Here is a 17572-nt window from a genome sequence, read left to right on the forward strand (position 1 = left end):
TGTGACGATAATCTTGTGCACAATATATTTGGTAAGGTTTGGAGAAAAGAAAGAGAGGAAACAAGGAAGGCAAATGGAAGAAAACAAGAAAGGAAGGAAAGGAGGAAGAAAGAAAGAGCCAAGTGCCCTTTTTAGGCAGCATTAGGCATTACTGTTATGAATGTAAAATATTATCATACAATCAGAAATTATGATAAATCACATATGTCTCCAATTTAAAGTAGTTGAGAATTATTATTTGTAAATTTTAATATTCTATATTAAGTTAATGCACACTATATTTGTTAAAGTTTGAAGAACAAGGAGAAGGGAAGAAAAAAAGTAAGAAAAAAGGGATGGAGAGAGAGAGAGAGAGAAAAAGAGAGGGAGGGAGGAGTGAAGGAAGCTAGCTCTGTCAGTCACAGCCAAGTGCCTTTTTAGGCAGTATTAATGTTATGAATGTCAATTATCTGTTAATAACAAAATAATGATAAATCAAATATTGTTGATACATTATTATTGCAAATACCACTGCCTTTTTACTTCAAATAATATGAAAAACAAACTTTATATTGTAATATAGGAAATTCACATATACATTCCTTGGAAAATGGGTCACTCATTTAAATATTTCAAAACTATTGGCTCTCTGAAAAATATTTAGGCTTACTGTGCTGAAAAATAAAGAGTACAAGTGTATTTTTATATCAGAACAAGTGCACACTATATAAAAATAGTATGCAAAACATGGGAAAAATATGGAAAAATAATAATGCAACTCATTGAAATACATTTAAAATGAATGTAGAACATGCTGTCTAAAGGTTTACTTACTGGCATGATGAAACCCTTGCAATAATATGTTCTCTATCAGATTAACAAATAACGTTTGCTGGCATATACAGAATTATTAATCAATTATATCTAGGTAGAGAATCGGTAGTTTATTTTAGCTATTATAAAGTAGATTTTAATTTTAACTCTATAACCTCTAATTCAGCAACATATTCTGGCCGCCTAGGACAAGAGGTCCAGTAGATCCCCTTGGGCAATCAGGTCCCCTGGTGTGCTGCTTCTTCACGATCCACTTAAAAGCCCCTATAGACTGCATTAAAAGCCTTTAAGACACAGTACACCAGAATGACTTCATAAACTAGAGCTTCACAGCGGGAGCCACGGGGGGCATAAAGGTAAATATGCCCCTGCTCTAATTTAATGCAATTTAAAAAATACTTTGGCCATTTAAATGTATTATTCATGAGTAATTATTCCTTCAAACCAATTTCTTAAACCACTACTAGGTCTTCAGTCTGATCCTTAAACATGCTGTTTCAATATATTGCTGAAACATCTTCACAGGGACTCTCTCTCTCTAGCTTCTTCCTTCCAAAAGTTTAAATTACTTTAATACACTTTTCTTAATTTTGAAATATATGTGTAAGCTAAAAATATGTTCGTAATGGAAACCAGTGCTTTTACACTGTTACGTGCAGATTTATGAAGGTAGTTAATATTGTTTTAGAATTGCTGAAAAAGGTATATTTCTGGAAGAATGGTCAGTGAACGTTCTGAGCTTTCATTAAATTTGAAATACACAACTAAAGCAAAGTAAATAAGCAAATAAGCATCCTTAGAGAAGACAATTGCAAGTGATTATTGTTGGATGCAAATTAACAGAAATACACAGACACAAAACATGTGATAAAGGGGTTTATTCACCAAAGTGGGAGTGTAGCCATTTTACCTTACCGTTTTACTATGCATAATGAATGACCAACACCAGCAAGCTTTCCTGAAAGAAGTGCTTGGTTGGCCCTGTATAATACATCAGTAAGAGATCTTCAGAATCATCTCATTCATTGAACTAAGGATTATCCAGGGCCAGCTCAGCTCTTCTTGAAAGAGAAACTTTTCAGGGATAGTAAATTATAATGCACAGTAGAGTTGAAGTAGCAAAACTCTTCCCCTTAGCGAATAAACTTCATTGTGATAATAACAATCTGCTCTGATCATTTTGACAACATATACTTATTCTACTTATTTGTTCTTATCATAGTACAGCCTTACCTATCTTCCATTTAATAGGGTAGCTTTTACTTATCCAACTAGAAATTTGAAAAGTGATTCCAAGTATCTCTTGTCTTCTGTAAAGTTTAATTCACTATCCATCTGTTTTCCATTCCTCAGTTTTTAGTCATACTTATATATATATATATATATATGAAAAATTCACATTGGTTTGGAAACAGCTGTGAGGAAACTAATTCTACCCGGGTTAAGTCAAGTAGTCATATTTTTTTGTTGTCAGTGTCATTTCATCTAGCCCTATGTTTATGATTGACATCTTTTCTTCTTCTTTTCACATTGCTACTATAAAACATTATTATAATTTTATATTTCCAGTTGTCACATATAACATGGAACAACATGATTTTATAATTGCATTTGCTTTAACAATGTTTTCCCCATTTTAGTTAACTTAAAAATGCAACCTCTTAGAGAACATAGTACACGTACTGTTCTGGTGCTGCCTATTGGTCGGCTAGCATACTCGAAAAATCAGTAATCAGGATCAGTAATTGTAATGTCATAGCTGCCCTCCGTGAACTTTTGTGGACCATAACTTCCATCACCTTATTCATCATTCTTGAAGTTTCAGCCCCAAACAACTGGTCACTTAGGGATGAAAATGTATATTTTCTTCTCAAATAATGTTCCTTAATATGAAAGTTAACCCTTGTATTTCTTACCCTTTCAACCAGTAGTTGAGAAAAATAATTAGTAAAATTATTTTGATATTTCCCACACTACTTAGTAAAAAATTATTATAGATAAGTAATTTTCTTTGTTTCTCTTTTTAGTTTATTCAAACACAGAAAGCATCCATGTGGTATATAAAGGACACAATTTTTTTGCTCGTGTCCCTTTTGTTTGTGGACCTGAGATCCTTGTCACTCAATTTTAGAATAGAAATGCAAACAGCAGAATTGAGTGAATCCATCCTGAAAGAATTTAATTTTACTGTATAAAAAAGTTAATAGGATTTCCAATTTGCAGTGTGAATGTGCCATGCCGTCTGTAATACAGCTATGACATTTTCTGTCTTGTGATTCCACCTCTTTTTGTTAAGTAATGGATGAAATCAGATGTTCTATTTAGACACCTGGTTCAATTATTGTATTCAAGTGTTTAATCCATTTTTAAAGAGACTGTTAGCTTCTTTTTTTAGAATGATGGTTGATTGTACCTTTGTAGCATGCTAAGGTATTCAAAAGGGTTGCCAAGAAAAAAGTACAGATAATATAGCATTTAATTTATAATGACACAATTTGAATACAAAGTAGTGAGTATTTAAAAACTTTAAAATTAACATAAGCATGCATAAATCCATCTTTTATAGTCTTTCAAGGCTTATGATGTATCATAGCAATTAAAAGATGCAATTAAAAAATAGCTAACTTTAGATACAGGAGTTATTAAATCTAGTCATGATCAAACCATAGAACTAAAAAATTAGCATTTTTATATGAATCTCATGGTCAATTAGCAAAATGGGGTACATTTTATACTTCTAATTAATCCATGTAATCTAACTGAGGGCAACATAGGGTTTAGTTGAGCAATACTGAGTTGGGTTTAAGGGTATATAACGTGGCATCCTATAGGCCAACATTATGTAGATTCCCAGGTACAGATTGGTATCCGCTAAAACAAATCAAAAGTCATATAATATTTGGTAAACAGAAACGTTTTAGAAACTGTGTGGCTAGCCCACTTAAGGCTCACACTTTCTTTCCAGTCAGCATGACGGGATGTGTCGTCTCACATATCATAGTTCCATTATTGTATGGTACATACTTTATATGTTCAGTACTCCCTAATAAATAGCCCATCACCATCACGCCCTCTCAACTTTCACCACACAGTATAACCTTACTAAGACGTCCAGCTAACCAGCCAGACTAACGCAGACACATTGATAACCACTTGATTCCCGCCTATCACCAGTATTTTCAAACAAATGACACACAAACATACACATCACTCATCTCAGCCACACTCAGCTACACACAACATCACTATATTTACATATTACAGCATTACCAATTATCTCACCTTTTTCTGTGAAAATTCTCTTAGATAACAAATATATGACATTATATTTCTGAATATATGCATGAACCTTTGTACCACATTTTATAAAGCTAACTCCTCCACATGATCTTCACTTTAATAAAATCTTTCTCGCTCTAGTAGCCCCTCACCACCTGTCTCATTCCTCTTCAACTTCCTAACAGACTGTAAGAACAGAACTTGCAAGGACAGGTCCCTTATCTCCTTCTGTACCAGTATGTCTTACCATATGTTAATGCTACAGATGTTATAGTACCAGTTTTCAAAAAGGTATAAAAATCTCAGCCAGGTAACTACAGACTACTGAGTCAGCCATCTGTGGTGGGGGAATTATTAAAAAGCTTGCTAAGGGATAATATTCAGGAATATATTTTGTCGCATAACATCATTAGTAAGAGCCAACACAGTTTTATGAAGGACAGATTGTATAAGTCTGTTAATTGGATTCTATGAAGCGGTGGTCTTTTAGTAGTTGTGATTTATTTGGATTTTGCTAAAGCATTTGATATAATCCTTATAAAAAAGGTATTTGTAAAAATGAAAATAGGCATAGGCAACAATTTTTCACGTGGCTTAAAACTGACTTAAAGATAGAGTTCAGAGAGTTGTTGTTAATGGAATATCTCTAATAAGACAAAAACGGTAAGTGAAGTTCATCAGGGTTCTCTCCCAGAAGCACTCTTATTTAATGTTTTTTTATTAATGATCTTGCAGTGAGTAATGAAAGACGTGTCGGTGTTTGCTGGTGACACAATATTAAGTTTAAAAGAAAGAAACTAGGCATTACTTCCCTGCAAGGAGATTGGGTCAGCTTGGAGTACCGGATGACCAAGTGGCAGTTACGATTTAGCATTGACTAATGTAAATTCATTCATTAGGTGAAATAAATAAATGTGTAAATTATATGTTAAATGGGGTTGTGTAGGGGAATCTATAAGTGAAAAATACTTGAAGATAACGGTAGACAATATACATAACAACAAAGTTCAATGTCTGCAAGCTACTGCAAGGGCCAGTAAGATATTATCATGTATAAAAAGAGTTATTGACTAGACATGCAAATGGGCCAAAAACAATTCAGACTTATTTTTTTATTCATTTTTTTCCTTTTTTGGGGGGCAACAAATTTCATTCCCTGCCCATTCGATATGGCTGGAAATTCGGGGGGCATTTTTAATTTGGGAATAACATTTGTTGCCCACATTTACTCTCACTCTCTCACACTGGTTCTCATTCTTGTTCACATACTCTCTCAAACTCTCATTCTGGTTCACTCCTTCTCACTCTCTAAATGTTCCCCTTCCTTCTCAGCTGACCACTTCCGCTTTTGCCGGCCACTTCTGCTTCCGTTTCTTCTTCATCTTCTATCTTTTTTTATCTTCTCTCTTCTATTTTCAATCTTCTCTCGTTGTACGCACCTCCAGACTGTCAGCAATGTCCTCTCCTCGATTAAATGATTGGGGTGAGGACGTCACCAGACGTACCACCATATATTGCCCTGATTTCTAGTTAGCCTGCGTGAACTATATCTATACATTTCTCTACGTCAATTTGAAAGACAAGTGCTGAGTTATATTAAATATTGTTCAGTGAGTCATTCTTGACATTTGAAACTGCACAGGTAGTTTGTCAACCTTTCTAAAAAAAAGGGGAATGCTAGAGCTGAGAGCTACTATTTATTGTACATCCTTGTGTGTAACATATTTTATGTGTATGATGGCATTTCATATAAAACATTTCCAGCAGAATTTGAGGTTATGTATGATTGCATGCACACTTTGTCTGACCAAAACGCGCCTGACCTGACATACATTACATACGATTCTCTAATTTTATGTAACAAATTCTCTAATTAAGCTTACAAAAACAAGGGATGGCCATACTTTTTAATATATATTTATCAACATTTGCTGTTTATAAAAAACATATCTTATTCCCTCTTAAATGACACATCCTACCTCACACCAGTAGAGGGCAATATATACTCCATAAAATTTAATATGTCTGTGATTGTTTTAATAAAACATATTTTCCTAGTAATATAGACTTTGAAGAATAATAATTACATGTTTTTACATTATATATTTTTACAATGCCAATGAATGTTGTTTTCAATTTATTGAACCCTGATCGTTACAGCTAACATAGAAAGTGTATTAAGCTACAAGTAAAAAACTGGTTAAAGGCATCATATCTGTTCTCGTTCATTTTATGTACATGCTGCCAGTGTATTGCTATTTTGACCTGTTTTAGGATAAGGTAAGTTCTATAAGGCAATGCCTTAAGGGAGTTTAAGAAAACGCCTGAATGGCCATAAGACTGATGAGCTAATATATTTCTCATTTATGCATGTAGTTATTGTTCACAAGTACTTGACCCATCTTGAGGCAGTGGTAGAAATACATGCAGATACTGCACTTTTCTGGTTGTATCCATGCTTGTGAGTGCTCTTGTGTATTAATTAAAAAACAATGGTGAGAACACCCATAATAATTTCTACTGCATTTAGAGGTTAATAATATTGTATGTAAAAAAAAAGGAATTACCCCAGATCTTTAATAGATAACACATGAGTTTGTTTAGCATTTGATTACTAGATCCAGTGACATGCTTTATACATTTAGTGATCTAAAAATAATATCCAAAAATACGATCCTTGAAAATATCTGTACCCATTGAAAATGCGAAAAGTGCATTATTAATATCACTTCAAAATATTAATTGATTTAAATTGTTATGGTCAGGTGGCCCTTCAAGAATTGAGGCACGAGTCACACCATTTCTACCAGCCCACTTTGCCAGATTTTCCACTTCACCAGCCTTGACCTTCATGACAACTACGCTGATGGATCAAACTTCAAACGGTTGGCAAGCATTTCCCATTTCTATGTTTCTTTCAGAGTATTATAAGCACGTCTTTGTATCAACTAATATTTGCATTTACATAATTTAATAAATTATAACATGTTAGTGAAGACTTAAGTAAATGTTGCGTCTTCACCAGTCCTGGGTGTTGGAATGAGTTCATGCTGATTTTAGATATTTACTTCTATGCCTTATAAATGACAATACTGACACTCAAGGCACTATAGGAGCACATTATATACATGGATCATTGTAAAATTGGTCTTAGCAGTAATCAGGTTGACCTTTAATACTAGTCCATTCCAGATCCATATTATACCCATTAACATCCCTTTTGGCTGACAATTACAATATGCACTTGTCCTCGGAGGGATATGGATTTGACACCAGTCATTAGATGACTAGAAATGGTTAATATTGCATTTATATCGTTAGGGTTAAAGGGTTTTTCCAAGAATGGCCATTTGTCATACATTATCACAATTTGTAACCATTTTACTAGCTATGACTGGTACAATTTCCATGTTTGCTAGTCTTAATTAAATCTGCAATTTAGATTAGCTGTAAACTATTATTCTGACTCATCCAGTCAAAAGAAAATGATCATTTACATTTTTAATGCATATGAATCTTTGAGCAAATTTCTGAAATTGAATTTTCTGTTCTCAGCTATGCAGCAAATTATACCATTTTGATAAAAACCCTCCCGTTTTAATAAAATATTTAATGACAATTAACAATAAAGACATAATCAGTAGCTCTCGACATCTGGTCAATAGTTCTGTACGTTGTGAAAAATAGATTTTCTTTTATGAGATGCGTCAATCATTTTTACATTGTTGATTATAAACATAAAAATGAATTACATTCCATGATGACCTGTATGACATTTTGTAAACTATGTGATGTACCTAAGGAACAACAGAAAACCATTCATTTCAGAATGTCCTAGAGCATAGACACGTGGAGAAAGCCTATCATGTTGTAAAACATGATAGACAATCCCTTCTCAGCCAGACAGCATGTGCCCTCTACCAGCTAGACTGCACGGGATGCTTAATTTATCCCAACTGATGCATCAGCATTGTATTTCCTAATGTACTATACATTAAGAAATCATGACCAAACGGACACAGCACTTTCCAGCAATATTGAGGAATAGAAATGTAGAAATATAGAATTTGACTGCAGATAAGAACCGTTTGGCTCATCTAGTCACTTAGACCTTGGTGCTTTAAATTCCCTTAATGTATTGGCCTCTAGCATTTATGTTGGGAAGCTGTTCCATTTATCTCCAACCTACTCAGTAAAGTAAAACTTCCTTACATTATATCTAAGCCTCTGACCCTTTAGTTTTAAATTATAAACACTTTTTCTAAAATTTCTACTACTAAAATAATACTAAAAGTCCTGTATAAGGAGGTGTGGGTTTTTTTCAGTGTGAGTATTCAATTAGTAATGCAGCACCTGCATTTTGCTGCCATGGCCTGATAAAAATCAAGTTTATTTCACTGTTTCTTGCTGAATGTCAATGACCAGCTGCATCTCTTTGGACAGAGATCTTTCAAAACTATATACCTACAAGTTTTCTTCTTCTTAAACACATTTACAAATTAAATATTATTAGTAAACTATAATTATTCTTTTAAATTACAAAAATATATATCAACAGATCAAAAAGTCACAAACAAATCCTTGTTAAGCCTTGTCCCAGGGCATGCGTTTCCTTGTACCCACTAGAACAAAAGAGCCAATTTTTTGGCCAACTATTGTATTGGGAGGTACAAGACTTCTAACAGAACCAGCTTTGGTAATTTGTACCATGCAAGAGATGATAGTATAATTACGTTTGTATTTAAATACTAATTTAGAGTCTAACTGGTATAATTTCATTTTATGTTTCATTTAGATATCCAGTTTAGATTTAATTGCTCCATTAAGCTACTGATCCCAGACAGACCCTTCCTATGTTATTGTTATAAAACAGATGCCTCTGCCATTGACACGACAGTTTGATCTGTTTGCAAATCTGTGCATTGGAGGCGACTCATCCTCTGTACAGAAGACAGTTAGTAGATATGCGGTGCATTCTACTCCAAATTGATTCCATAATGCAGGACACTTTCAATCATTGTTCTTTTATTAGCAGTATTAAAGCTGACACCTTTTAGCCAACTGCAAGCAGCACTTTAATAGCCCATTACCGGGTCAGCACTCTCTCGTAGCTAATTTTATGAAAGAAGATGGTAATTATTGCTACATTAGCCTCATTTAAAATAAACGAAGCAGAATATATTTTTTAGATGGACTTGAAAATGTTAACTGCTGGTGATTCAGGTAAGATTTTATAGTCTTCAGTCCAACATACGTTTTCCCTTTGTGGGTGACTGTAGAAAGCTGAATTTATGTTATTGCTATTGATCATATGTATTATATACATGCTATTTTTGTTATCATATGGATCATTTGTTTACTTTTTCAGAAGATGAAAAATAACATTTTTGGTTTATTGGAATTGAATATGGTGAAGCTAATTTTAATTGGTTGCGCTTTCCTATAAAACATTTTTTAATGTTTTGCTCTAACATGAAGGTTACCAGCAGGTATGGGCATATACAGTATCCTCCTGTCCCGAACAGAAATACCACTTCACTTTTCTGATCCTTACCATTTTTTGTAAATATATAGAACATAGACGCATTCATATGTTCCTACTAAAAAGTTCCTACTAAGCACAGGCCATTGTCATTTTTCAGTACTGAAAGCACAGACATGTATTAAATTATAGCCCATCATTAGATGTTTGAAAGGTGTAATATAAATGTATTATAATTGAAAGTATTGTTGTTCTTTTCCAAAACAGCATGGTTTAGCTATTTGAAACCAGGGTTTGAAACTTTTCAAAAAAGTACACTAAATAACCTAAATTAATACTTCTTTGATAAAAGAGAAAGACAGTTTGACAGTCTAAATAGTCCACATAATTCTTAATTTTATGTATGTCAGTAAAAATCTGTCTATGTGATCATGCTTATTAACTCTTGTTTATAAATTATGTGGTAAATTAAAAATTCTCATGCTGTACTCCCTATTCTGTCAGAGCCAAAAAACAACATACGGAATTGGCTCGGATATAGGCCGCCCCCTAAAAGCGTGGTGCTTTTTTAAAGAAAAAGTTTTTTTCGTTAAAAAAGCACCAAAAAAACATGCTGCCACTCTGTCTCCCCCCCCTCCGAGATATGCTGCCACTGTCCTCCCCCCCCGAGATATGCTGCCACTGTCCTCCTCCTCCCCCCCGGATGTGCCGGCACCGGAAGTTGTATACGCGTATTGCGTAGATGTCCCCCGCCGGCCCCGCAAGACACCCGGGAGTCTGATCTGGTAAGTCTTGGGGGCAGAGGTAAAACGCATCGTGCGGACGGTCACAGGCTGCGGCGATGCGGGTAAACAACCTCCGCAGCCGGTGACCGTCCGCACGATGCGCTTAGACAACCTCCCGTGCCGGCACCCCCCCCCCGTGGAAAGTGCTGGCAGGGGAGGCTGTCTGAGCGTATCAGAGAGTAGGATGCAGGTCCCCTGCACCGCTGCGGGGGATCCGTATCCTAACCCCGCTGCCTGCCCGGCGCCCGGAACTGCATGTCCCGGGCGTCGGGCGCTAGACCCCGAATATAGGCCGCACCCCCACTTTAAAGACTTAAAGGGGGGGGGAAAAGTGCGGCCTATATTCGAGCCAATACGGTATTAACCCTTACATCAACATGCCTTCATCAAAATATTAACCCTTTCACGTCACAATTCTCTTCCATGCTCATGTGTGTGGCAAGTCTTGAACCCTTACTTAGCCGCTCTCGAAGAAGAGGGAGATGAGCAAGTTTAGAACTGCAACAAAAAACACATTTCACCAATATATTAAATGTTTTCAAATTGACCGATTGGTGACAGGCTTCCTTTAAAAGAAAACATAATGTATAAGTAGCTTCACGAGAATATGTTTTCTTCATATATGTAGTCAACACAAATTGTTTATTCACTCCTTAGATAACAGCAAAGAACGAAACAGGCCTTCATGCTCAACCACTTTAATTTTACGTTCTGAAAGGAAAGATACAACAGTAAAAACAGATGAAAAGGTTTGTTTTTCATTTAACACACTTTGCCAAAAGGTTAAATACTAATACAAATCTTATATAGACTTAAAATATGTGTTCCGGCATCTCTGCAGTACCTATGTTACTCCCAGAAGGGGCAAATAAGCAAAAATATAAGCTTAAGTCTTTTAGTCTGCCATATTGTGAAAAGTCCATATGCAATGTTTAATAGCCAATCTATATTATTATTGTTGTTATTATTATTATTATTATTATTATTATTTATTACCTGTAACAAGTCTCATTATTGTCAGGGCTAAAAGGCATAGATATTATAATTTTTTTGCATTGGACAACACATAAAGTGTACTTGAAATGCTTAAATATTCAACTTGCATAAATCTATGGTGATATATTTTCCTTTAACATGTATCCATTCAAGGATAATTCTGTAAGGTTAACAAACGAAGAAGACTGCATTACAAAAGGCAACAAACCGGTGGCATCAACTCCAGTCCCAGGATCACCCTGGTAAGTTTTGCATTGTTTTCATATTTGTAGATATCTACAGTATTACTAGTGTAGTGGAATAATGAAATGTAACCAGATTCATTTTGTATAAACAGAAATCTAGTCCTCTTTATGTCACTTATACACTAAATGGGCAGAAATATTGAGACAAACCTCTTCATTGTTAAATTCAGGTGTTTCAATCAGACCAATTGCCACAGATGTATAAAAACAAGAACCTTGCCATGCAGTCTGCATTTACAAACATTTGTGAATTTGTGAATAAATAGGGTTGTTCTGAAGAGCTCAGTGAATTCAAGCGTGGTACTGTGATAGGATGCAAACTTTGCAATAAGTCAGTTAGTGAAATTTCATCCCTGCTAGATATTCCACAGTCAACTGTAAGTGGTATGATTGGAAAGTAGAAGTGTTTAGGAACACTAGCAACTCAGTCACGAAGCAGAAGACCATGTAAAGTCACAGAGCGGGGACACCAAGTGCTGGGCGCTTGGTGCGTAAAAGTCGCCAAAGCTCTTCTGATTTCATAGCTGATGAGTTCCAAATTTCCACTGGCATTATTATCAGCACAAAAACGGTGCAGCGAAAGCTTTATGGAATGGGTCCCATGGATCGAGTGGTGTAAAGCATGCTACCACTGGACTCTGGAGCAGTGAAAACGTGTTCTGGGGAGTGAGAACACTTCTCTGTTTGGCAGTCTTATGGGACAATTCTGGCTTTGGAGGATGTTAGGAGGACATTACTGGCTACATTGTACCAACTGTAAAGTTTGGTGGAGGCCCCTTACTTCCAGGGAAATCTTAATGCTTCAGCATACCAAGACATTTTGGACAATGCTATGCTTCTAACCTTGTGGGAACAGTTTGGGGAAGGCCATTTTCTATTGAAGCAAGGTTCACGAAGACATGGTTAGATGAGTTTGGTGTGGAAGAACTTGAATGGCCACACAGAGCCCTGACTGCAACCCCATCGAACACCTTTGGGATAAACTGGAATGGAGATTGTGAGCCAGGCCTTCTCGTCCAACAACCGTGCCTGACCTGTCACAAATGATCTAATGGATGAATTGGCACATATTCCCACAGAAACACCCCAAAATCTTGTGGAAAACCTTCCCAGAAGAGTGGAGGCTGTTATAGCTGCAAAGGGGGGGGGGGGCAACTGCATATTAATGTCTATATATTTAGAATGCAATGTCATAAAAGTCTGAATGGGTGTAATGGTCAGGTGGCCCAATACTTTTGTCCATCTAGTGTAAATGCAATTAGATCAGGGTGGTCTATTCACTAAACAGTGAATGTATGAAAGCTGGCAACAACACGTTTGCAAATTCACTTATGCTAACTTGCAAGTAGATGCAACTCTCATCTGTACTAAAATGGCCGAATCCAGTTGTTTTGTAAAAGGTACCATAAGGGGCATGTGACCTCAGTAGAATTAACACTAAACTCAATTTACCACTTAACCTCTTAGTGAACAGACCCAAATGTGGTGGACAACCAAAGTTATAAAATTAAGAAGCATGGACATCCATATATGCCTGAAACAATGTTTTGAAAACTCAATATCTAGCATACTCACATTAAATTGTGGGGTGATAGTGTGGCTAAAACTTTTACTTTCATGCTATTATTTCTACAGAAATTAGTCCTGCGTGTAGTGGGCTTCTCAAAGCAAGCTTTTTAACCCATTAAAAACAATACATTGTGAGGCTTTGTCATTAAGGGGTTAATCATGTTTAGTTTTTATTAGACAGTATACAGTATTTGCAGTTATACTGAATAAATTCAGCTTATATAAATATTTAGTTCCCTCTCTAATCAGGATCCAGACATGTTGTAGGGACGGTTTCTGAATACTGTGAATGAATGTCTTACACAAAGGACTAACATTGATCTTTGAATCTTGTTTAATTGTAATATAATCTCACGCATTGCAGAATGACAAAAAAGCAAAACAATATCTTAATTACATTTGTTTCACTTTTATGGTGGATTTATGGTGGCCTCTTGCCAGTTACTTATGGTATATCGAATTCCTTTATGGGAATTAAGTTAGTGAGAACATGTTTTTCAGATTTATAATCTTTGCCAAAGTCTAAAATACTCAATTTAGTTCATCACCATTCTGCAAACACAGCACTTTTAGTCAATGTTATGTCTCCAGTTGTGTACACAATGCTATAGCCCCCCCCCCGGACAATTTAGAATTTTGTAAAAATCTATATATTTTATTTCAAAACCACTAAACCAGTTTTATGACACTTCTGGTAATAAAGCTGGATTTGCATTGAAATTTAATGAGCATCTGACTTTTGTAGCCAAAGATATGTTTTAGTGAAAAATGGCACTGCAGAGACATCATAAAAAATCTGTTCTACAGCTGGGATAATAAATGTACCTCCAACAAGAATTATAAGAAACAACTCTCAAAATTACTTGGTTTTATTAAGTTACTTATTTTGAAAAAAGTAGGAACTTTAGTCCACTGAGATTGTTAAGGTAGCTCGTGCAGCCGCAACTCATATTATTCGTTTTGTTGTCAATTGCTGTATTGTACCGATATATCATAGACCATAGATAAAGTGATCCTGAAAGTTGAATTCGTTGTAAATATAAGGAAACCTCAATAGGTTTTTTATTATACAATGATTTACAAAATACAGCCAATCAGTCCTTTCCTTCTAGATGAAGGCCATTGTGTGGGGTTCTGTACCATTGAGAAAGTATTTGTTTATTCTTGGACTTTATTTGAGAGTATGTGCCCACTAGGGAGGTGTCATGTGGAGTGATCCATATAGTCTCTAATTTGGGTTGTGTAGTTAGAAGAGAGTTTTAGGCCACAAAGATACATGCGTTTCTGTAGTGGCTAAACTGAGGAGAACCAACGAGAAAGGTTTCCTGAAAGGGTGCTGTTTGCTTTCTTTATTCTTGTTGCTTATTAAATTATGGTGACTTGCTGACATGCAAATAAGTATTGTTTAATTAATATGTGAATGAATGAATAGAAACAAAGTAGTATATTCACGAAAGATAGCGTTAACAGAGCAGGCGGAGCATAAGTTTTTTATGAGCAAGTCCTACAATTCGCGCTATATCTTCACAAAAATTCCCTCATGGAAATAGTTAAAATATTGGCATTATAAATTCCCATAGGGTGCCTAGTTTAAAAAAATGTATGATTTGATGATTGAATTGGCCGGCTTCAAAGATGTCCCAAATATGGGACGTGAGCACAGACTGACCAGATGTCTAAATGGCAAAAAAATACACACCTCACAAAGGTGGCCTTTTATCTCCCAAATAACCCAACAAACCCATGCATGTGGGGTATCACTGCGCTCAGGAGATGTTGCGGAACACATATTGGGGTGTTGTTTGACAGGGACATATACCAGGAGCGGTAAATTTTACTACCATAAAGTTTGACAAAGGTTGGTGGTAGAATTAGTGCATGGAAAGGGTTAAAATACCAGCATTTGAAATACCTTGGGGTGTCTAGTATTAAAAAATATTTGGTTTGATGGGGCGGCTTCAAAGATACCTGAAATAGCACATGGGGCAGAATGACCAACTTTGGGGAAAAAATGGTTTTGAAAAAGCAAAACGCTACTGGTACTTATCGGCCCATAACGTGCAGAAAAAAAAGCAAAAAAAACATAAAAACATTGGGTATTTCTAAACTCAGGACAAAAAGTAGAATCTATTTAGCAGGTTTTTTCATTAGTTTTTATAGATGAGTAAAAGGTTTTTTTTTTTTTAAAAAAGTGAGAAAAAGTAATTTTTTTAAACAAAAAATCACCATATTTTATTTTTTATAAAGTAAATAAGATATGATAAAAATAATAGTATCTAAAGAAATCCCTGTTTGTCCTGAAAAAAACACCAATATATATTGTGTGTGGGTACACAAAATGAGAAAGAAGAAAATTACAGCTAAACAGCAACACTGAAAATGTTAAAAGAGCCTTTGTCCCAAAATGTACTATGAGTAAGAAACGACGAGTCTTGTCATTAAGGGGTTAAAGCTCCTGTATCTCTTTATATACAGAAGCCTATACCTGCAAGATATCATAACATTTATTTAGATTTCACATACGATGACCTAGTAAATTACAGATTTGTGTGTTGAAATTTTAATTGATTCCTTAATTCACATTGCAGATTGTAGAATGTTTTCTATAGTTTACTTATTTTTTTTAAATGCAGAGTCATATTTTGCTTTAAAGAAGCTTTGGTACAAATAAGTGTTCATTATGTTATGAATATATGTAGGAACAAATGTTCTGTTTATGGAAGTTATTATTGTTATTCGCACATCTTGCATTGAGAGAAAAGAAGCTGCTGAGAAATGAAAAAAAAAGATATTCTATTACTACCTGTGAATTTAGTATGAAAAACTAATCAAAATTATTCAACAAAAGACAGGTTGACAGAGGTACACACAACAGAATTGTGAAGCTATAAATATTTAGAGATAAAAATAACAAACAATATAGAAAGACTCATCGAGATCTGGAGACATGGCGACAATTTTAAATTACTATGAAGCTAGCAGGTTTTTCATATTGCCATGATTCAAGCAGAAAAAGCTAAAAGAGAAGGTTGGTTTAAATTTGGAATCAGAAGCTTATTACCTAAAATATGTAACCAGTGTGGAAATCTAAGAATATTCTTATCTATCTATCTATCTATCTATCTATCTATATAAATTCTGTATACTGTATTGCCTATCTATTATAACTTTTCAGAAAGCAAAAGGAAACAAATTACTAACTAGCTGTATGAAATCAATAAACGTATCAGCAGTAAAATGAGACCCAACTGTAATTCAAATTTGGGAAAACTAGTTAAATTTGAGGATAAACAACCGGATATGGGGCGACACGTTCAGTAGGGTTAATAAAGAGGTCCATTGCTTGTCCTTAGTATAAACACATTTTAAGCTAATAAACAGATACCCTTTGGGTAGGTTTTTTGTACCCTCTAGACTAGCAAAGCTTTACTCTATGAGATATTATCTATGTTGGAGTTGGAACATGGAAGAAGGAAATTACCTATATATGGTGGCATTGCAAAAAAGTGAACACCCTATGGGATATAACATTGGATGAAAATATAGCTTAATTGAGCTAAGAATAGGGAATAGACCACTAAGGATTACTTTCTTTATGTTAGGTTACACCAGCAATTTATGCCAAATTCTCTCTCTCTTTTCTATATATCTGACAGATAAAATTTACGTAGAACCCTATGTATCAATCTGAAATAGAAATGTTCTGTTTTCCGACAGTAATCTACGTATAAAGAAAAAGAAAAACGTGAAGCTATAAATAATAATAATAATAACATTTACGAGTCTCATATTTTCGATTTACTGTTGTGTATGTTGAAGAGAAAACAATGGACACAAAATCATATTATTCAGGGCTTTGTGTTAGCTTAAAACATTTGAAGTATGCTTGCAATGCCTATGACCCAAATACACAGTAATTAGTCTCCATTCTGTTTTGAGGAAAACTAAGTATGTGCATCATGTCGTAAGTAGACCTTTAAGAGCACACATTTAAAAAGAGGCAATATATTTTTAAATACATGAGGCTTATGAGACAACCTTTTGTCTTTCCAAATCTGTCTTTCGAACTAAATTATTTGTAGTAGACAATGCTACCTTAAGCATGGCCTAAAACAATACCTCCTCATCTAGCTAACTCTTTTCACAGCCTGCCTATTACTTATCTGAATAGTATTTGATAAGACTAAGCTTTTGCTTTTTCTAGAAATGCAAGCATACCTTTTGAAGAATATAACAAGCTAATTGGTTTCTTGCATCCTGAATTTTCCTATTCCCCAAGTGAAATCATACAATTTAATTGACCAAAACTTCAACATGAATAATAGATTGTTAGAGTTAGACCATCTTTTACACTTGATATGTAACTAAGCATATGTTTTTTAACTTCTAAGAAAGTTATTGCA

General features: G+C 34.9%; 1 protein-coding gene across 1 annotated transcript in view; it reads left to right on the top strand.

Annotated features, from left to right (window-relative positions):
- Positions 1–17572, top strand: part of LOC149299039 (transcription elongation regulator 1-like protein) — a 51885-nt gene that overhangs the window by 18885 nt on the left and 15428 nt on the right. The window contains exons 5-7 of the mRNA XM_089486836.1: positions 6858–6977; positions 11017–11108; positions 11509–11597. Of these exons, the coding sequence (XP_089342962.1) occupies positions 6858–6977; positions 11017–11108; positions 11509–11597 (301 nt within the window). The remainder of the gene's footprint in view (positions 1–6857; positions 6978–11016; positions 11109–11508; positions 11598–17572) is intronic.

This window comes from Sceloporus occidentalis, unplaced genomic scaffold (assembly GCF_023333645.1).
Source record: "Sceloporus occidentalis isolate IW3139 unplaced genomic scaffold, rSceOcc1.0.p SCAF_30, whole genome shotgun sequence".
Classification (NCBI taxonomy): domain Eukaryota; kingdom Metazoa; phylum Chordata; class Lepidosauria; order Squamata; family Phrynosomatidae; genus Sceloporus; species Sceloporus occidentalis.